This window comes from Wyeomyia smithii, chromosome 2 (assembly GCF_029784165.1).
Source record: "Wyeomyia smithii strain HCP4-BCI-WySm-NY-G18 chromosome 2, ASM2978416v1, whole genome shotgun sequence".
NCBI lineage: Eukaryota > Metazoa > Arthropoda > Insecta > Diptera > Culicidae > Wyeomyia > Wyeomyia smithii.
In genome coordinates, this window is record NC_073695.1 from 172,922,127 (window position 1) to 172,940,774 (window position 18,648).

General features: G+C 38.5%; 1 protein-coding gene across 5 annotated transcripts in view; it reads left to right on the forward strand.

Annotated features, from left to right (window-relative positions):
- LOC129721373 (ATP-binding cassette subfamily G member 4) overlaps window positions 1-18,648 on the forward strand; it is a 57,034-nt gene that overhangs the window by 22,286 nt on the left and 16,100 nt on the right. For all 5 annotated transcript variants that reach the window (XM_055673875.1, XM_055673876.1, XM_055673877.1 and 2 more), the window contains 2 exons: window positions 11,906-12,279; window positions 12,537-12,666. In XM_055673875.1, coding sequence (XP_055529850.1) covers window positions 12,219-12,279; window positions 12,537-12,666 — 191 coding nt within the window. In that variant the 5' untranslated portion in view covers window positions 11,906-12,218. The remainder of the gene's footprint in view (window positions 1-11,905; window positions 12,280-12,536; window positions 12,667-18,648) is intronic.

Consider the following 18,648-nt stretch of genomic DNA (forward strand, 5'->3'; position numbering starts at 1 on the left):
AAATCAACAAAGGAACAATATGACTTACCTTACCATACCAAACAGGCCCAAGCCGTAGTGTGGCCTTTGCTGTACGTAAGAGTCGTCTCCATTCCACTCGGTCCATGGCTGCAGTTCGCCAGCTCTGCAGTCTGCGTTAGGTCCGCAGGTCGTCTTCCACCTGATCGATCCACCTTGCCCGCTGTGCACCTCTCCGTCTCGTCCCTGACGGATTGGTTTCAAGAACCATCTTTACCGGGCTGTTGTCTGACATCCTTACAACATGCCCAGCCCACCGCAGCCTGCCTATCTTAGCGGCGTGGACGATAGATGGCTCCCCAAGCAGCTCCTGCAGTTCGTGGTTCATTCGCCTTCTCCACACTCCGTTTTCCATCTGCAGTCCACCGAAAATGGTACGCAGTACCTTCCGCTCGAACACCGCAAGGGCGCGTTGGTCCTCCACAAGCATAGTCTATGTCTCATGCCCGTAGAGGACTACCGGTCTGATCAGCGTCTTGTAGATGGTTAACTTGGTGCGGCGGCGAATTCTACTCGATCGAAGCGTCCTCCGGAGACCAAAGTATGCACGATTTCCTGCCATAATGCGCCGTTGAATTTCTCTGCTGGTATCGTTGTCGGCAGTTACCAGTGAGCCCAGGTACACGAACTTATCGACCACCTCGATTTCATCACCACCAATTTGAACTCGAGGTGGGAGGTTACTGATTCTGTTACTGTCTTCAAGTGAACCCCTTCCTTTAATGTACTTCGTCTTCGATGCACCAGTCCAATCCGTTTGGCTTCAGCCTTTAGTCCGATGTACGTATCCGCCATCTCCACAAAGGTCCGAGCCACAATGTCAATATCGTCGGCGAAACCAAACAGTTGAACCGACTTTTGGAAAATCGTGCCATCGTGTTAATCCCCGCTCTTCTAATGACACCTTCCAGGGCAATGTTGAACAGTAGGCACGAGAGACAATCACCTTGCCTCAGCCCTCTTCGGGTTTCGAAGGGGCTCGAGAGTGCCCCCGATACACGAACTACACACATCACTCGATCCATCGTCGCTTTGACCAACCACGTCAGTTTGTCCGGAAAACCGTAGTCGTGCATAATTTGCCATAGCTTGTCCCGATCGATTGTGTCGTACGCCGATTTGAAATCGATGAACAAATGATGTGTGGGCACGTTATATTCGCGGCATTTCTGCATAACCTGCCGAACCGCGAATATCTGATCCGTGGTGGCGCGGGCACCCATAAATCCCGCCTGGTAATGCCCCACGAATGCTTCGCAAATGGCGATAATCGACGGCAAAGAATTTGGGAGAGTACCTTGTAGGCGGCGTTCAACAGAGTGATTGCACGGTAATTGCAGCACTCCAGTTTATCGCCCTTTTTGTAGATGGGACACACAATACCCTCCATCCACTCCTCCGGTACTCGTTCTTCCTCCCAAACCTTAACAATGACCCAGTGCACGGCTCTAGCCAGTGTTTCTCCACCGTATTTCAATAGCTCGCTGGGAAGTTGGTCCACTCCAGCAGCTTTGTTGTTTTTCAGCCGACCAATCTCCTCCTCCACCTCCAGAAGATCGGGGGCTGGAATTCTGATGTCTTCTGCTCGTGCACCAAGATCAGTTGCCATACCGTCCTCGCGCTCTACTGCATCGCCGTTTAGATGCTCGTCGAAGTGCTGCCTCCCCCTTTCGATCACCTCACACTCGTCAGTAAGGAGGTTGCCGTCCAAGCTCCTGCACATATCGGCTTGCGGCACGAAGCCTTTACGGGAGCTGTTCAGCTTCTCGTAGAACTTCCGAGTGTCGTTAGCTTGGTGCAGCTCTTCCATCGCTACGCGATCTCGGTCCTCTTGCTGGCGCTTCTTCCTTCGGAGGACTGAGTTTTGACTGTTCCGTGCCTTTCGGTATCGTTCCACGTTCGCTCTCGTGCGGTGTTGCAGCATTCTCGCCCGTGCTGCATTCTTCTCCTCGACTAACCGTTTGCATTCGCCGTCAAACCAGTCATTTCTATGATTCGGGGCCCTTGTACCTAGTAGCGCTACAGCAGTGCTACCTATGGCGGATCGGATGCTCCTCCAGCCATCTTCAAGGGTAGCTGCGCCAAGCTGCTCTTCCGTGGGTAGCACTGCCTCCAGCTGCTGCGCGTATTCCTGTGCAGCCTCGGCGTCCCGCAGTTGCTCAATATTTGGTCGCGGCGTTCGACTTCGGCGGGTGTTATACACCGTCGATAGTTTTGAGCGCATGCACACAGCTACTAGGTAGTGGTCCGAATCTATATTCGCACTGCGGTATGTGCGAACGTTGATGATGTCGGAGAAGAACCTGCCGTCGATTAGAACGTGGTCGATTTGGTTCTCTGTCTGTTGGTCGGGTGATCTCCAGGTGGATTTGTAGATATCTTTGCGGGGGAAGAAGGTACTTCGGACTACCATACCACGGGAGGCCGCAAAGTTTACGCACCGATGGCCGTTATCATTAGACACGGCATGCAGGCTATCTGGTCCGATTACCGGTCTGTACATTGCCTCCCGGCCTACCTTAGCATTCATGTCCCCAATAACGATTTTCACGTCCCGTCGCGGGCAGCTATCGTAGACCTGCTCCAGCTGCGCGTAGAACGCTTCCTTCTCATCGTCGGGTCTTCCTTCATGTGGGCAGTGCACGTTAATGATGCTGTAATTGAAGAACCGGCCCTTTATACTCAACTTGCACATCCTTGCGTTGATCGGCTGCCACCCCATCAAGCGTTGGCGCATCTTACCCAGTACTATGAAGCCGGTTCCCAGCTCGCTGGTTGTGCCACAGCTCTGGTAGAAAGTAGCCGCCCGGTGCCCGCTTCTCCATACCTTCTGTCCTGTCCAACAAAGTTCCTGCAGCGCTACGACTTCGAAGTTGCGTGGATGTAGCTCGTCATAGATTATCCTGTCGCATCCTGGAAAGCAGAGCGATTTGCAGTTCCATGTCCCAAGTTTCCAATCGTAGTCCTTATTTCGTTGCCTAGGTCTATGCCGATTGTTCCGATCCGTATTATCTCTTTCGTTGTTTGTAACATGTTGTTTTCCGGGGCGGCTTGTTGGGCCTTCCCCAACCCCCTGTCTCGCCGGGGGACCATCGTGTCAGCTCTGTTTAGAGTCCCACGCTACCACCAGGACGTTGATCAGCCGCTCCTAACCAACTTGGTGAACAGACGCTCAGGTTGGCGAAGCATTTCCTCTACCGCCGGAATATGGTTTACGCGCCAATGATCGCGTCGCACCTTCTCACTTAGCTAGTGTCGGATGACAACATTGCCCAGGCAACACCAACCAGTTGTATCCATGTTCCAACCGGCAGTCTAGTGTAATCATATGACTCGCGGAGGTGTGAGATAGAAACTTGTGAGGGCCGAAGCTATGTTTGACGCTCCTTCCAGGTTGTCAACTCACCATTTGTTGCATGGAACAATATGAACAGTACTCTAATGAATGAAATGCTCGACAGTTGCAAATGACTATTTTTGCCCTATCAAGAAAACGAACAATTAAATTGAGCACATAAAACTACAAATCACTGCTGTAGTTATACTTTTGATTTCCATAAGGGGTATTCCAAGCATCACTCATAAAAAAACCGGTGGAATATTCTGTAGTATTTTTCCACTTATTAGAGTACTACTTGCTTCAACACGTGAAAAATGGCAATAAATTCATACTTATCTTAGCACAACTAACACGTTCACTACCGTAGGTGAGGGAACGTGGACAGAAGTTAATTTGCAATCAGTGTTAAGAAAGAACCAAAAACTCGTTGCATGACTGACGGGAGCGGTAAAGTTTTAAGGCAATTATCACTATAATTATTCAAATGAACTTAGTTCATACCAAAAGATATAACGAAACTAGTAAAAATTACTAACCTGCTAGCCGCGACTGCCTGATATCGATTTTAAATACCAATCATCCCACATATTTTTATTAATATTTATGACTCTTGATTTTTACCATAACATAAATATTAGGGGTCTTCACATCGAGCTCGTATACGAATACCCAGCCGTAAACTGTGTATCTTCCATTACTCGTCAATGGAGGTGAGTATTTTTACGGCTGGGTATTTGTTTACGAGCTCGACATGAATACCCATATTATAATAAAAGCAAGTGCTATTCTAAAGATAATTCAAAATGTAGTAAACATTCATTCTCTGACTGGGCTGAAAGCGAAAGAAAACCTATGCCACCGGTTCCAGTGGAACAATGATCGGAAAATGTTTTTGTGTCTTACCATTAAGGCTGTGCGAGATTTCGAATGATTTCGTATAATTTCGCAAAACTCGAAATTTCCCGAAATTTCGCGAAATTTCGGTTTCGCGAAATTGCCGAAAAATTTCGTTGAATTTCGCTAAATTCCGCCTAAAATTTCGCGAAATTAAAGTTCCAATTTCGACGATTACGAAATTTCGCGAAATTTCGGACCAAATTTCCGATGCACATTATTACATTATTTTGGTTTGTGCTCATTGCGACTATAAATTAAATTGAATATATCTCAACAGATATCTGGTATACTAAGTCAGTTATAGAAGAATAAACTCTCAGCCGGTAATTTTTGTTTTTAAAGACAAAACCGTAACATCATGCGGGAGGTATTTTTTATTCACGCAGAGCATAAAATTCATGTCATCACTGAAGTCAAATTCGAGGAATATGAAGCCTTCCAAATGCGCTACAAGGTATCTAGTAATTTGTTTGTAGGAATAAATTTTACGCATCTTTTACGTACATCAAAATGTGGTTATATTTGCAGCCCACAAGGTTAAAGAGGTCACTTTTTGTCTTTCGTTTAGGAGGGCATAGCAATTTCTGTCAAAACTAAAGCTCTGAAGCTCTATCTTACAGGCCAAATGTTCTATGCTACTCGACTTGTAAAAATTTTCAAGCGTTTTTTCGGATTTCTCTGTGTTAGAGGACTCCTCTTCGCACACCGTAGTGTATTTAAATGTGTTTTATCAGATAGTTCATTGCTATCACTAGGCTGACCAGATATCATGCCTTATAGTGTGCAGACAGAGTGATCGATGTGTTAAGCAGAAAAAGTTTTAATTGCCTGAATTTTTAGTATTGTTTCAAAACACTCTGACTTCAAAGTCAGCATAAGTTTCAAAATTGCCAGGTACCTTATCAAAAATATTTTAAACGTGTTATCAAAAGAGTATACTTGATCAATGAATGAATAAAAAGTAAATGGTTCGCTATCGTTGAACACATAATTGAGAAATGTTACTCTTGTTTAGGGGACACACAATTTTACAATGTCAAAAACAAGTTCAGATTATGGCATAGAAGTGATTCTGACTTTGCACTTGACGTATATACAAGGTAGAAGAAAAGAAAGGTTAGAAAGAACGAGAAATAAGAGAACGAGGATGATTTCGAATAACTTGATTGAGTAAAGAGAAAACTATTTGTTTGTTGCATTACAACATTCCATTCTAACTGTTGATTGGTTGAAAGAAAAATAATTTTTGGTTTGTTTCAAAGGGGCCGTTCCCAAACACGTAGTCATATATAGGGAGACGGGGGGTGGCTTATCAAAAGACCACGAAAAATCCCCCCGCGTGCGGGTTAACGAATAGACCACGTAGTCTTTTTTCTGACTTATAATTTATTATTGCCACTAAGTCAAGTCGAAGCTTTCGCAATTTTTTAATTAATATATTTATTTGACACGACTAATTAATAAGTGTCACGGAAAGTTTGAGAGTTGTCAGCAATAAACTGTAATCAAATTTTTGAAACATATTTCAAATTTATCCGAACGAAGAAAATTTTGTTTTGTTTTAAACAGGCTTTGCCTTATATGGCATTTACTTCTTTAGAATAATAGTTCCTAGTTCCTGAAAGTATATTTCAATACTCAACGACCGGTAAAAAAATCAACGTTTTGGTCTTAAAAACAATATATAAGACCTGGATGTTCGTGAACTGAAGGAAGAAAGAAAGATGTTTATATTTTGTTCGACATTCAAAAACTTTGTAATTTATTTCAAGGGAAATACGGCTTTTTCAGTCTTAGGGGTGTATCAAAACGCTACTAGGTTTTATGTCCGACGTTTCGGCCTTTGAACTTGGCCTTCCTAAGGGGATCTACAAGTTTATTAAAAACATTTTATAAAAATAGTACATTTTTTTTTCTTCAAAAACTCTGACATTGTTTTTTTCAAAAAACTTACATATAGTTGTACCGTTTTTCGTACAAAGCTTTACGATAGGTTGTCATAGCTGTCTATAGGATCTCTTTCAAAGTACCTATATTGAAACGTTAGAGTTAGTTTGAGCTTTACTGCCGCTCATGGCAAGTCCGTCCCAATTGCATTTTTATCAATTTTGAGTTTATTTATGGAATCAATTCCTTTTTATATCTACTTTCGATAAAACAAATATTTTTGAATACTTTGTTCTGAGGAACTATGAAAAAAATAGCAAGTTGGTTTGTCCCATAGCAAAAGTGATCGCTAGTCGGTCCCATTGAAAAAATCTTCGCAATTTAACCCCACAGCCAATAATGATTATGAAAAATGTGATATTTACCAAAACTAATGGTCTTCAGGTTTAGAATTGGATGTACCAAGTGATATTCGATAGGAGGTTTGATTAAATTTTACGCGTTCTACATCGTGTGGCTCTAGCTGATAGTACAATGTTTTCTTCAAGACAAAGTTTCCACCAGTAGCTTCTTTCAGCTGTTGTTTGTTGACAGTGAACGCTTTAGGTGTGTCACTGTATTGTTAGTTGAAGCATTCTTGAGTAAATACTACTTTTCGTATTTTATCCGTATTTTATGTAACGACGTGCTTAAGAATTGTTCAATTATTGTCGTGAATTTCGTTTTGAAGAGTTTGTCAGTCATATTAAATACTTCGGTACGCTACTTAGCTGTTTTTTAACGGAGCAAACATTTTCCTAAGCTATAGGTATTCTTTCATATTTGTTTCCACTGCTACGTGAAAGCTGTCCGCCGTCACGAACGTGTGTCCGCTCTCAGGAAAATTTAGAACAAGTTCCTACACCTAAACTGACTTTGAATTTATCAGTATGTAAAAACAAAATCTAATTTTATTTTGAGCGGCGCAGTTGGTAGGTATATTGTGTTATGCTTCTCACAAAAAACTTGTTTAATAAAGCACGAAAGAAGGTCATTTATGAATTGACCAGCGATAGATTCATTCCAAACGCACGGTATAGCACCGCCATCGATTTGCAGTAGTTTGTTTTTCATCACCGGTCGTAGCTGGCTATGGGACTGACTTGCTATCATTCTGGCTACGTACCGTAAAAGTAATCGCATGTGAGTCCCAGCTTATGATTTTCAACAAATTTTAATCAAATTTCGGTGTTCATGCAAATTTTATGATGCAAAAGTGTTAGAATGTCATTGCAGTACTAAATTCTGTTGATGGTATTGATTGAAAAAGCATTTGAGTGCAAAATTTCACCTAAAGCGTTACGATTTTCAATTGCTGTTTTCTCGTCAGCACCAAAACGCAAATGGGACGGACTTGCTATGAGCGGCAGTTTAGAGATTACCTACAAACTTTTACCACATCACAAAGCACGATGCGTTGGTGGATTCAATTTCTTTTTCTCGGGCTTTTTATTGCATCACTCCCCTACGTCCCAGGTTTAAGTAATGCTATCGTCAGGTGCCTAAAAGATGATTACCCGTTGATCACTATGGGGCCGTGTCGACTGGTGTGCCCCAAGGTAGTAACTTGGGGCCAATTCTTTTTCTGCTGTTTATTAATGACCTGGCCAAGTTAGAGCTGCATGGAAAGTTACGTCTCTTTGCTGACGACACGTCAGTCTTCTATCAAGAAACAGAATGCACTGCTATCCAGCTTCAAACTAATTTGATGTCAATGAATCTATCGAAAACCAAGTATATGCTCATTCACTCGTTCCGCAGAGAACTCCCGGCTCGCGAGCCAATTGAAATCGCCAATCGTGTCATCGAAGAAGTATTTGAATACCCATTTCTCGGCCTAACGCTAGACAATAGAATGAACTGGAAGGCCCATCTTGAGTCTCTCAAGCGAAAGCTAACATCACTCTGTGGTATATTAAGGAAGGTTTCATCATTTTTGCCTTTGGCGACTATGAAAACACTATACTTCTCACTAATCCATTCTCGGCTCCAGTACCTAGTTGCAACGTGGGGACTGGCTTGCAAATCTTCTTTGAGAGAGCTACAGGTGATACAAAACAGAAGCTTGAAAGCCGTGTTCCGGAAACCTCATCTGTATCCCACTCATCTACTATACGAAGATCCCAGGGACTCAACCCTACCAATCCGTGTACCCCAGGAGTATCAAATGTTGATCCACTTGCGAAATAACATCACTTCAACCGTCCTTGTCACAAGAAGAATGCACGAAAACCGCTCAAGCAGACAAACTGGTCACCTGTATTTGCCACGATTCAACACGGAATACGGTCGCAAAAAATGTCGTACATTGGTAGCAAACTGTTTAACGACCTCCCCCCATCATGTAAAAATGCCCAAACAACATATATCTTCAAGCGTCGTTTGCGAGCTATCATGAAAACGAAAATACCACAGTATCTAGCCCAATTCTGGATTACACCCGAATACCACAAAACACTACTCACCAATGCCTCTGCCGTACGCCGTAACCAGAGCAACGCCATCAACGCGCGAACCACCAGCACCACCCCACAATTGTCGACAAGTATCATCACCAGCTTCAACTTATAGTTAACAACATCGTATCACACTTCCTTAAAAGAGCAGATGCTCACTGGAAGTGCAAACTTGTTCTAGCGATTCAAGTGTAAAAAATATATCGGAAATAAATTAAATTAAAATTAAATTAAAAGGTTTCACTTATTATCAACTAAATATTTTTCTAGATGATTTCTAGATGAGTATACAATTTACCATAACTATAAGCGAAAAATTTATCGTAGATGATAAATTTACTTAAACAAATTTTATTTATTTTGATACTCAACAACAAATTAAAAATCATTTTGAATATACTCAACAGAAAAGCGTATTTTAAATTACTTTCAGGTAAGGAAATTATTATATTTGTTAAAGACAATGAAATATTATCAATAATTAAACAACCATTATCTGTTTGTTATTTTGGTTTTGAGAAAATGATATTACTGAAAATTCTATTTACAATTTGCGCAATATCTAATAATCAGTTTTCTTGAACCTTCATTTTTTTCATAAATTTTTCATACTTTATTGTACATATATTTGCAGAATAAGATCACAAAACAAAAGACCACGAAGGACCACGGAGGAGAAGGGGGGTATGAAAGGGATCAAAATATGACCACGTAGTTTAGGAATGGTCCCGAATGCATTTTATTATTATGGGTGTCGCAGAAACTCACAGGGCATATTTTTTTAGGACAAAATTATTTTCTACAACCTTACCAGAGACACTAGTTATGCCAGTCAAACAAACCGATTTAGCTGAAAAAATAATTTTAATCTCCAATTGGACACTCTGTGGGTAATTAAAATATTTTTATAATCGAAACAGTTGGTTTGATTGGCATAGTGCCTTTGGCAAAGTTATAGATAATAATATTGTCCTTCCAAAAATAAACATGTTGTAAATTTTTCTTAAATTTAATTTTTCTTTGATTTCTTCATCGCTTCGGTATTTTTTTTTGTAATTTTTACACAAAAAAAGATTTTTGAAAAATAAGCTTTTTTATGTTAATTTTAATGTTTCTTTTACATTAAAAAAATCAATTTTTCAGAGTTTTTTTTATCGGAAAGATAAAATTACTGTCTAAAACTTTTCCAGAGACGTCACACTGATCAAAAAACTTTTGGCTCTGAAAATATTTATAATCACAATAACCCTCCCAAAATAGCATTTTAACTAGCTTCTCAGCCTATAGAAACGTTTATGCAAAGTTTAGGCCAAATCTAAAATGACAAAAAATATTGAAACTGAGACATTTTTTGTGGAACTGCTCAGTTAAATAGTAATTTTAAGTTATATTAAAAAATGTGCAAAAATATTGAAAACTTCAAAGTTTACAGAATAGTTAACTTAAATTTTATTTTCCTCGATTTGATAAAAATGTCACTTAGTCTAGTCTGACTAAACGGTGTTAAAAAAAATTCAATAACACTGGTCGACAAAAGCGAAAAAAAAGTTGCCCTCCAAAGGTTTTACAGCTTTTCAACCATTCCTGTGAATTTTGCTGCTTTTAGAGAATGCAGAAATGCATCAGAAGGCCGCCGAGGAATTGCTTATCGGATTCGTCGCTTTTACGTTTGCATAGGGAACAACTCTTTGGAAAAGTTATCTTTGCTAGGGACACCAAAACTCACAGGAATGGTTGAAAACCTACCTACCATCTCTCATTTTTTCCAGTTCGAGCTCTAGGACAAAACTTGGATTTTGAATGATGAAAGTGCTATGAAAGAAGGATTACTATTTTAAACATAGTTGCATTCAAACCAAAAGAATCAGTTCAGAAGTTCATTAAATTATTATTTACAAAGACATTTCGAGTTTGACCTTTATATCATTGGTATCTATCGCGCTACTATTACCTGCAATATAATCTGTATAAATGAATGCATCAAGATTTTAGTTTTTAACATTTTTGATTTTCTCGTCATTGTCGGTTTATCGATAACTGAATACCTACGTTACTCTTCGTCGACCAGGTAAGCACCTTGCGATCAGCTGTCGAAGGGTACTTCGTTAGCGTACGCTCCAACGTTACAAATCATTGTAATGCTATGTTTCAGAAACATTTATTTTATTTTTCGAAATTTCGCGAAATTTCGCGAAATTTAGAGACCAATTTCGTTTCGTCTCGAGAACTCGAAATCCACCTTGATTTCGTTTCGACTAATTTGGCGAAATCGAAATTAAGGGTTAATTTCGTTTCGTTTCGTTTCGACACCAGAAAAGCCAGTTTCGCACACCCCTACTTACCATACATTTTAACCTTTTTTTTTTTTTGTTGATTTACGCTATCTCAATGATAATTTGGTGGTAATTTTTTATTAACGATACGATCTAGATTCACGAAATATAAATTTTCATTAAGCCATTATCATCAAGCCTCAAATAGATAATTTATTTTGTTTTTCGTACCTAGTACACTATAACTAGAAAATAATGCAGCAGGCACGATCGTCATAAACAGCAAAACCAGACAAAAAAAAAACTTTCTTGCATTCATTCCATTTATCGCTACCAACCTGTTCACGATCGAATAACTACAGACCGACTGCTGTAGAGCCCAAGTACAAATTGTAGGCAGGCAACCGGCAACTGGTGCAACGGTTGTTGATTGATCTTGAACTTAAACTTGAACCTGCAAACGCATCTTTTTTATTGGTTACAAGTGACTGCACAATTTGCCTGACTGATTAGTGCCACAATAATCCTTGGACAAGGTTTTGTGAAAATGAGGCAAGAGTGCAAAATTCTTGTAAGTAGTAATTTTGATTTAACATTAACAGTATAGCTACAAGATAATGTATGCATACACAAATCAGAATATTAATTGCTGATAGTTGCACTATGCCATTAGAACAGTAAGTACTAGCGAGGAAAAGAGCAAAAAGGACATTAGAAATAACAAAGTGTATATGAGTAAGAGGTTTTATAGCACTAATCAACAATTAGAAATCTTATATCAAGCCGGATCCGAGATAATCAATTATCCTGGAACATTTTATTCCACATGATTGAAAAACTCATCACTGGTGCAAAAGCTCGGTTTGACTCACACATTTGATGACGCAAATAAGTATCCCGAAGTCACAAATGAATCAAAATAATTACCTACCATACACATACAAATTCTCAGCACCAAACTAACGTTAGTTTCATTCGATTGTTTTCAATTGCAGCATGCGGATGAACAGCAGCAGGAGTTGACAGAGAAAAGTGAAACTCTCTGGGCTTTACCCTGCGAGAAACAGGAGACAGCCAACGAAAACTCAAATAAATGTCTGACACAAAATCATTTCGAGACCAGAGTATCAAACTGTTGCAGAGAAAGGTTTACTGACGTTTCAAGTCGTTCCACGGCACTCAACACATTGCCCTTTCATACCAATTGACGGTGCAGTGAAGCAGAGCTTGTCAACAGAGAAAATAGTGCTTCAAGGTTACATTTACTGGTTGTGTCGCACTGCACCCTGTGCATTCTCAGTGCCAAGAATGGCAAAAGACGTAGAGTTTCAAGAGATAGTGTACACAGTCAATGTCCGGAGAAGTTTCAGTAAGTATATAGTGAGGCCCATTAATTACCTGTCGCTCATGTGCTATGATGGTTTGCGCATGCTTGAGCCAATAAAAAACTGTAGCTTGAATATTGGCTGGTTACAAGTAGCACACGAACTGTGAAATCATTAAATATGTATCATTTGAATCAGAGGACTGTTGATGTCATGTTCACTCACCTTTTTTTAATTGGGGCGTTCAAAGATAGATATTTTACGTTCAGATCTTTTGACCTGCTTTCATCTCTCGTTTCAGTTAGCGAAAGTCGAAAACAGACCATTGTCAAGGGAGTGAGCGGCGTTTTCCGGCATGGACAATTATCTGCAATAATGGGTCCTTCGGGCGCTGGCAAGAGCAGTCTACTGAATGCCATTTCCGGCTACCGGTAAGTTGAATAGACACCTGTATCGAAACTAGTCACTCGCCTACGCAGTCTCATGTGTGTACGGAAAAATTATCCGCGTTAATTATTGCGCAAATCTGATGGCGTGCGTCTAACGCAATATAATCTTAAGTGTTTCACAGACGAGGGTGACATGTGCAAAACACATTTCTTCTGATAAAGCTAGCGATTTTATATGTTAAACATACTACCTGTAATGATTTCAGCTTCCAACACTTATTGGTTTTGATATTATTGATCGCAGCACTGAAAGAAAAATTTTATGCTGTACGTTCCAAGCCACAACGTGTATTTTGCTACCTCGTCAGTAAAACGCTTTATTTGTACACGCTACTTACTAACGAGATTATTGTCTTAAGACTACCGCTAAACGTTTGAACTGCTATAGGAACCTATATTTAATTTACTCGCGAACATTGTTTTAAGATTTTATAGTACACAATAAAACATGCAAATAAATAGCATGTTGTCGTTCTATCGATCAATGGCGGAAGAAGTACCGCATGCTTAGAACGTTGACCGCAGTGGCACATTGTTAAGTTGCCTCGGTTGGTTCATTTGCATATATCTATCGTTTGCTAGACATCTTTAATCTGCTTGATAATACCTAGGTGCATTTCTATGCAGGGGTTTAAGGCAAGACATTTACTCAATCGATGTAATGACGGAGATACAAACAGCTGTTAATCGCTCTATTTTTTTTCAAAGCCTTGAATTTTTCGCGCACATAGCTTCCGCGTGTGTCACATGAAAATAGTTTTTTGAAGAAGTTAATAAGAATTTTTGTTAACGTGAAGTATCATTTTTTATAAAAGCTTAAGGTAACACGTTATATAAATTATAAATATTTGTTTATTTCTCTAAGTAACTTTCTAAAATTGTTCAAATTTTATTCAGGAAAAAGTAGCGAGTTTCATCTATATTACGGAGGACCATTCCCCAATAGAAGAATAGCAATAGAACATTGTAGGTGAAAAGCCTTAGTTAATCCAAATATAAAATGTTTGAAAATTTTTTATGAGTTATATCTGAATTTTATTTAAAAACAATATTATAGAAAAATATGTCTAAATAAAGGCGCGAGATAGAGAAAAATTGTCAAGGAAGGACTTTCAGGGACTCATCTAAACTAGAATTGAAACATATTGAAAAATTTGAATTTGAGAGTCCCTGCAAAACTTCATTTCGAAACATAAAATGATTTTAAAATATCGGTCATCTCTAATTTTATTCGAAGTAAGTTTTCTGGATAGACAAAAGTTGGAAAAAGGATTTTCTAAAAAAAAAAACTTTTTTTTCTCCTCCTGTACGCAAAAGTTGAATGGTGTGAAACCACATCAATATTGTGCGGAATTATTACAACTAATGATTAATATTGAAACAAATGATCGATGCACTTTCATGAATCCGGTCATTTGAGAACATTATTGAATCATTAACATTTGAACTATGACTTCGATTTCATTCATACGCATTCGGTTCTACGTTAGTGGCATCAGCGTCAGTTAATTCTGTGGCAAAAAGCATCGCTAATGGCTGTTATGGATGGCCCACAGATCAACAGACACAACATTTCGAACAAATTTTCCATAAAACCATCGTTTGCATGAAACCAGTATTTTACGTTAGTAACACTAGCACCATCTGCTGCTATGTTCGCGCTGCGTCTTGTATTCCGACATCAGCGCTAGCGTACGTGCATGTGTCAAATTGGGAACTACAAAATATATATGAGATTGCATGACAGCGCCCCACACGGAGTTATCGACGAAGACTGTTATTCGATTTGAAATTTGAAAACATCGTTTTTTTTTGTGGCGATGGAGCTAGGTTCCAGTGTTACATCTGTTAGTCTGTGGACGTACCGGGTTTAATTTCGCGAGACTTTCCGTACGCGCAGGAATTTGCAATGAAATTTCGAACTTTTGTTTATTCTTCTTCGGTTATAAAGAATAAATGCAGTGATGAAAATAGAAAACTAAAATAATTGAAAAATATGACAGCAGAAACTACAAAAAAAAGATTTTCTACCTTGCACACTTTGACGGTTCACTTGGAGTTTTTGAACTTACTGTTTACGCATCTGTATATAACACCCTCTGTATATGATACATATTCTGATTTCGAGCTCTGTCAACGTATTCATTTATTCACTTATGTTCGAGCGTCTTGATAGAAAAATTTTCACTACACTTTTCACTTTTTATTCACTTTCACTATTTAATTCTATCACTTTTCACTTTTCACTTGCAAATACGTATTTCGGCACTGACATAGCGCCTTCGTCAGTGCTTATTTGGACTAAATATATAAATATAAATAAAGGGTCAAATATAAATAAAGGGTCTCCCTAAAGTACATAAACCTGGTAATGAAATGAGAGAAATCGTTTCTGCGGTGGGGGCACCAACAGAAAAATTGGCAAAATGGTTAGTCAAGGAATTTCAATCAATGCCGAAAAAATTTCCTAGTCGATCTGTTAAGAGCACAGGAGTTTTTGTTGAAAATTTAAAATCATCGGGGGGAATCAACACTGGCGAGATAATGGTTTCTTTTGATGTCACAGCACTTTTTCCGAGTGTTCCAGTGAAAGAAGCTATAAATCTTTCGGAAGATTGGCTTCTTTCCCAACAATGTGACAACCCTTGGAAAACTAAAGTACGCAGTTACTTGAAGTTAACTCGACTCTGCATGGAAGACAATTATTTTCATTTCGTGGGAAATTTTACAAACAAACAAAAGGAGCACCGATGGGGAATTCTCTTTCACCTTTCTTATGTGAGCTTTTTATGGCACATTTGGAAAATAAACTAAATGAAAAAGACTGCTTACCAGATCGTTGGTGGAGGTATGTTGATGATATTTTTTGTATTTTACAACAGGGGGACTTGGAAAGTTTTTTGGGAATTTTGAATGGTCTTCATAAAAATATCCAGTTCACTTTGGAAATTGAACAAAACAACAGGCTTCCATTTTTAGATGTAGTCGTTGTTAAAAACTCCAACCACTTTGAATTCGAAATCTTTAGGAAACCCACACATACTAAGTGGGTAATACCTAACACTTCTAACCACTCCTCCCAGCATAAAATGGCTTCTTTCCACCATATGATCCACCGTATGGAATCTTTGCCTCTCAGTAATGAAGGTAAGAAAAACGAAATGGAATATATTTTTGATATTGGTGAGCAGAATGGATATAACAGAAGAACCATACAAGCCTTTTATGACAAAAAGAAACGAATCCAACATAGGAAATCTCACACAACACTCACTCCGCTAACAGAAGATCGGAAAAGAGTAGTGGTTGAATATGACGTCAGTTTCACTCGTCAACTTCGTAAAAAATTTAGAAAATTTGGTATCGATATTATCTACAGTAGTAGAAATAATCAAATGAAAACAAAGTTGGGGTCTACTAAAGACACTATTGACAAATTACATAGGGCGGGTGTTTATAAAGTTGCATGTCCACATTGTGATAAAGTTTACATTGACCGAACAAAAAGAAATTTAGACATCCGGTTCAAGGAACATACTTCAGAACTTGTAAAGGCTAAGAAACACTCAGAAAAAGGAATAACTCACCATTTCAGATCCAAAATAGCCGAACATATATTTCATGAAGATCACGCTATGACTATCGACAACATTAGTCTAGTTCGATGAGTAACATCCCCTTGGAAATTAGATGTCGCAGAAAGTTTAGAAAATCAAACAAAACCCAGCTACCCTCCTTAACAGAGATCAGGGTAATCATTTCTCTTGGCTTTTTAAATTTCTACCGAAAACTCCCCGACAAGGCATGGATCACATTTCTCTACCTAACTCAAGTTGTTTACGTTTTCTGAGTTAAAATTTGCCCCAGTCGTTTACCTAATTATGTATAAAATTCTTGGGGTTTCGCTATTTTCTCCACAGTCCAAATAAGCACTGACGAAGGCACTATGTCAGTGCCGAAATACGTATTTGCAAGTGAAAACTGATAGAATTAAATAGTGAAAAGTGTAGTGAACGTATTCATTGTAATACTGTTGCGCTATGCAGTTCACACTTTTTTTGTGCGATTTCAGAGCAATCATTGTGCATTTGGGGAGAACATATTGATTGATTAAGGCTTAGGCTTTTTGTACGGTGATGACAAGAATTAGAGAAAAGTTCACAGATCTAGAGAAAATCAAGTTTTCATAAGAACTCGTACTTTAGTGAATTCAAACTCGTTTTTCTCTAAATCTGTGCATGCTAGAATAAATCTTTCAGCACCTTTGGATTCAGAACACGTTACTCTAGAAATATAGAGCTTGAAAATTGAAGAGCCAAGTTGAAGCCAACTGTGGGAGACTGAGAAAATTAGGTTTCCATGAAAATACGTACTTTGGTGAATTTAAACTCGTTTTTCTCAAAATATTTGCATGCTAAAATGAATATTTCATCGCGTATTAATTCAGGAGACCTTACTTCAAAAATGTAGAGCTTAAAATTTGAAGAACGATTTTCTTATTTGATTTTTTATGAAAATACGTAGTTTTGTGGTTTTGTACTGAAAATAATTTTAAAACTCCAAAATTCACTCTTACATACCATATTTCATCCACCTGACATGATTTGATACATGGAGCAATTAAACGTATGAAAATTACCAGTGTTTGCTCAATCTGTTTGAAAAATTGGAAAAAAACACACACATATTTGCGTCTCACAAAAACGGGAAGGGGTCCAGAGGGGTGGCACCTTCACCAAAACTTAGAGCAACTATTCCCCTTGAATAAAAGTTCAAGTTTTCCTAAATCGGCCGTTCCAGTGCTGAGAACGAGCATTTTCAAAAAAAAAAGTTCCGTCCCGGGTCTTTACGGGTTAAAACAAAAGAAACTCGAGATCCTAAAATGGGAGTAATTGATTTTAAAAACAAAAATTGAGTGTCGCAGGTTTTTTTCACAGACAAATTGTTTTCAAAATAAATTTTTCAAGTAAGCAATTTAGTTGCCTACAAACCGTCAGAATAAGTTAAAGTGGGCACTCTTAAGAAAAATGTTTTTCTAACAAAAACTTTACATGTCCATGTTTTTTTCATGTTTTATTGCTTATGAACGCCCATGCGTATCATGAACGTACGGTAATCACAAGAGTTAAACATAGGTTGTCAATTGATGACTTTCGGGAAATTGCCTGAACTTTCAATTAAAAATAGTGAAAAAAATCAGAGGCAACTCGTGGTTAAAGTTTTCAGTGTAGTTTGTAGTATCTCAAATTCATTTTATTTTTCAATATTTATTCAGAATCATTCCCTTCTTTCGCTTCCTCGCTACGCCATTGTTTTTTTTTAACTTAAATGTGAAATTGTTGTACTCGGCTTAAGTAAAAGTCGTACTTGAGTAAAAATGTTTCAAGACCTAAAATCCTAAAAAATAGCTCTCGTACATAGCTCTTATACCGTTAAAATTCATCCTGTTCTAAGATTGATATTCCATAATTAATTTAAAACAAAATGCAAAAAATGATAATAAATGTTATCGAGAACATCAAATGAGTTTATTGACTCATTTTTAGATTCTTACAATGTACGTTTGAAATAACTCGTAAATAAAAGCACTAAAGCCAGTTGAGTCGTTGCTGAAAAAATCTGTTTACTCAGGAACAAACTCAAATATTTGCACATTTTTGAATGTGAGATGATTGAGACGACACGAAGATCAATTGTAGTTTCGTCGCAAAAAAAAACAAGACACCGGTTAGAACAATATACTTACTACTTTTCTTCTAAGTTAAATAATTACCTTAATTCGTTTTACATGCTAATTATCAACAATTAAGTTTTTAAATACTTTGCCCTAACCAAATGACAGCGCATTACATGCCTTATAAAACCGATAATTATAATCAAGTAGCTAAACAGCAGGAATTCACTCACTTTGTTTATCCAAGGCGACAGTTTGTTTGTTTTCCATAGGCATGTCTCTGGTTGCCA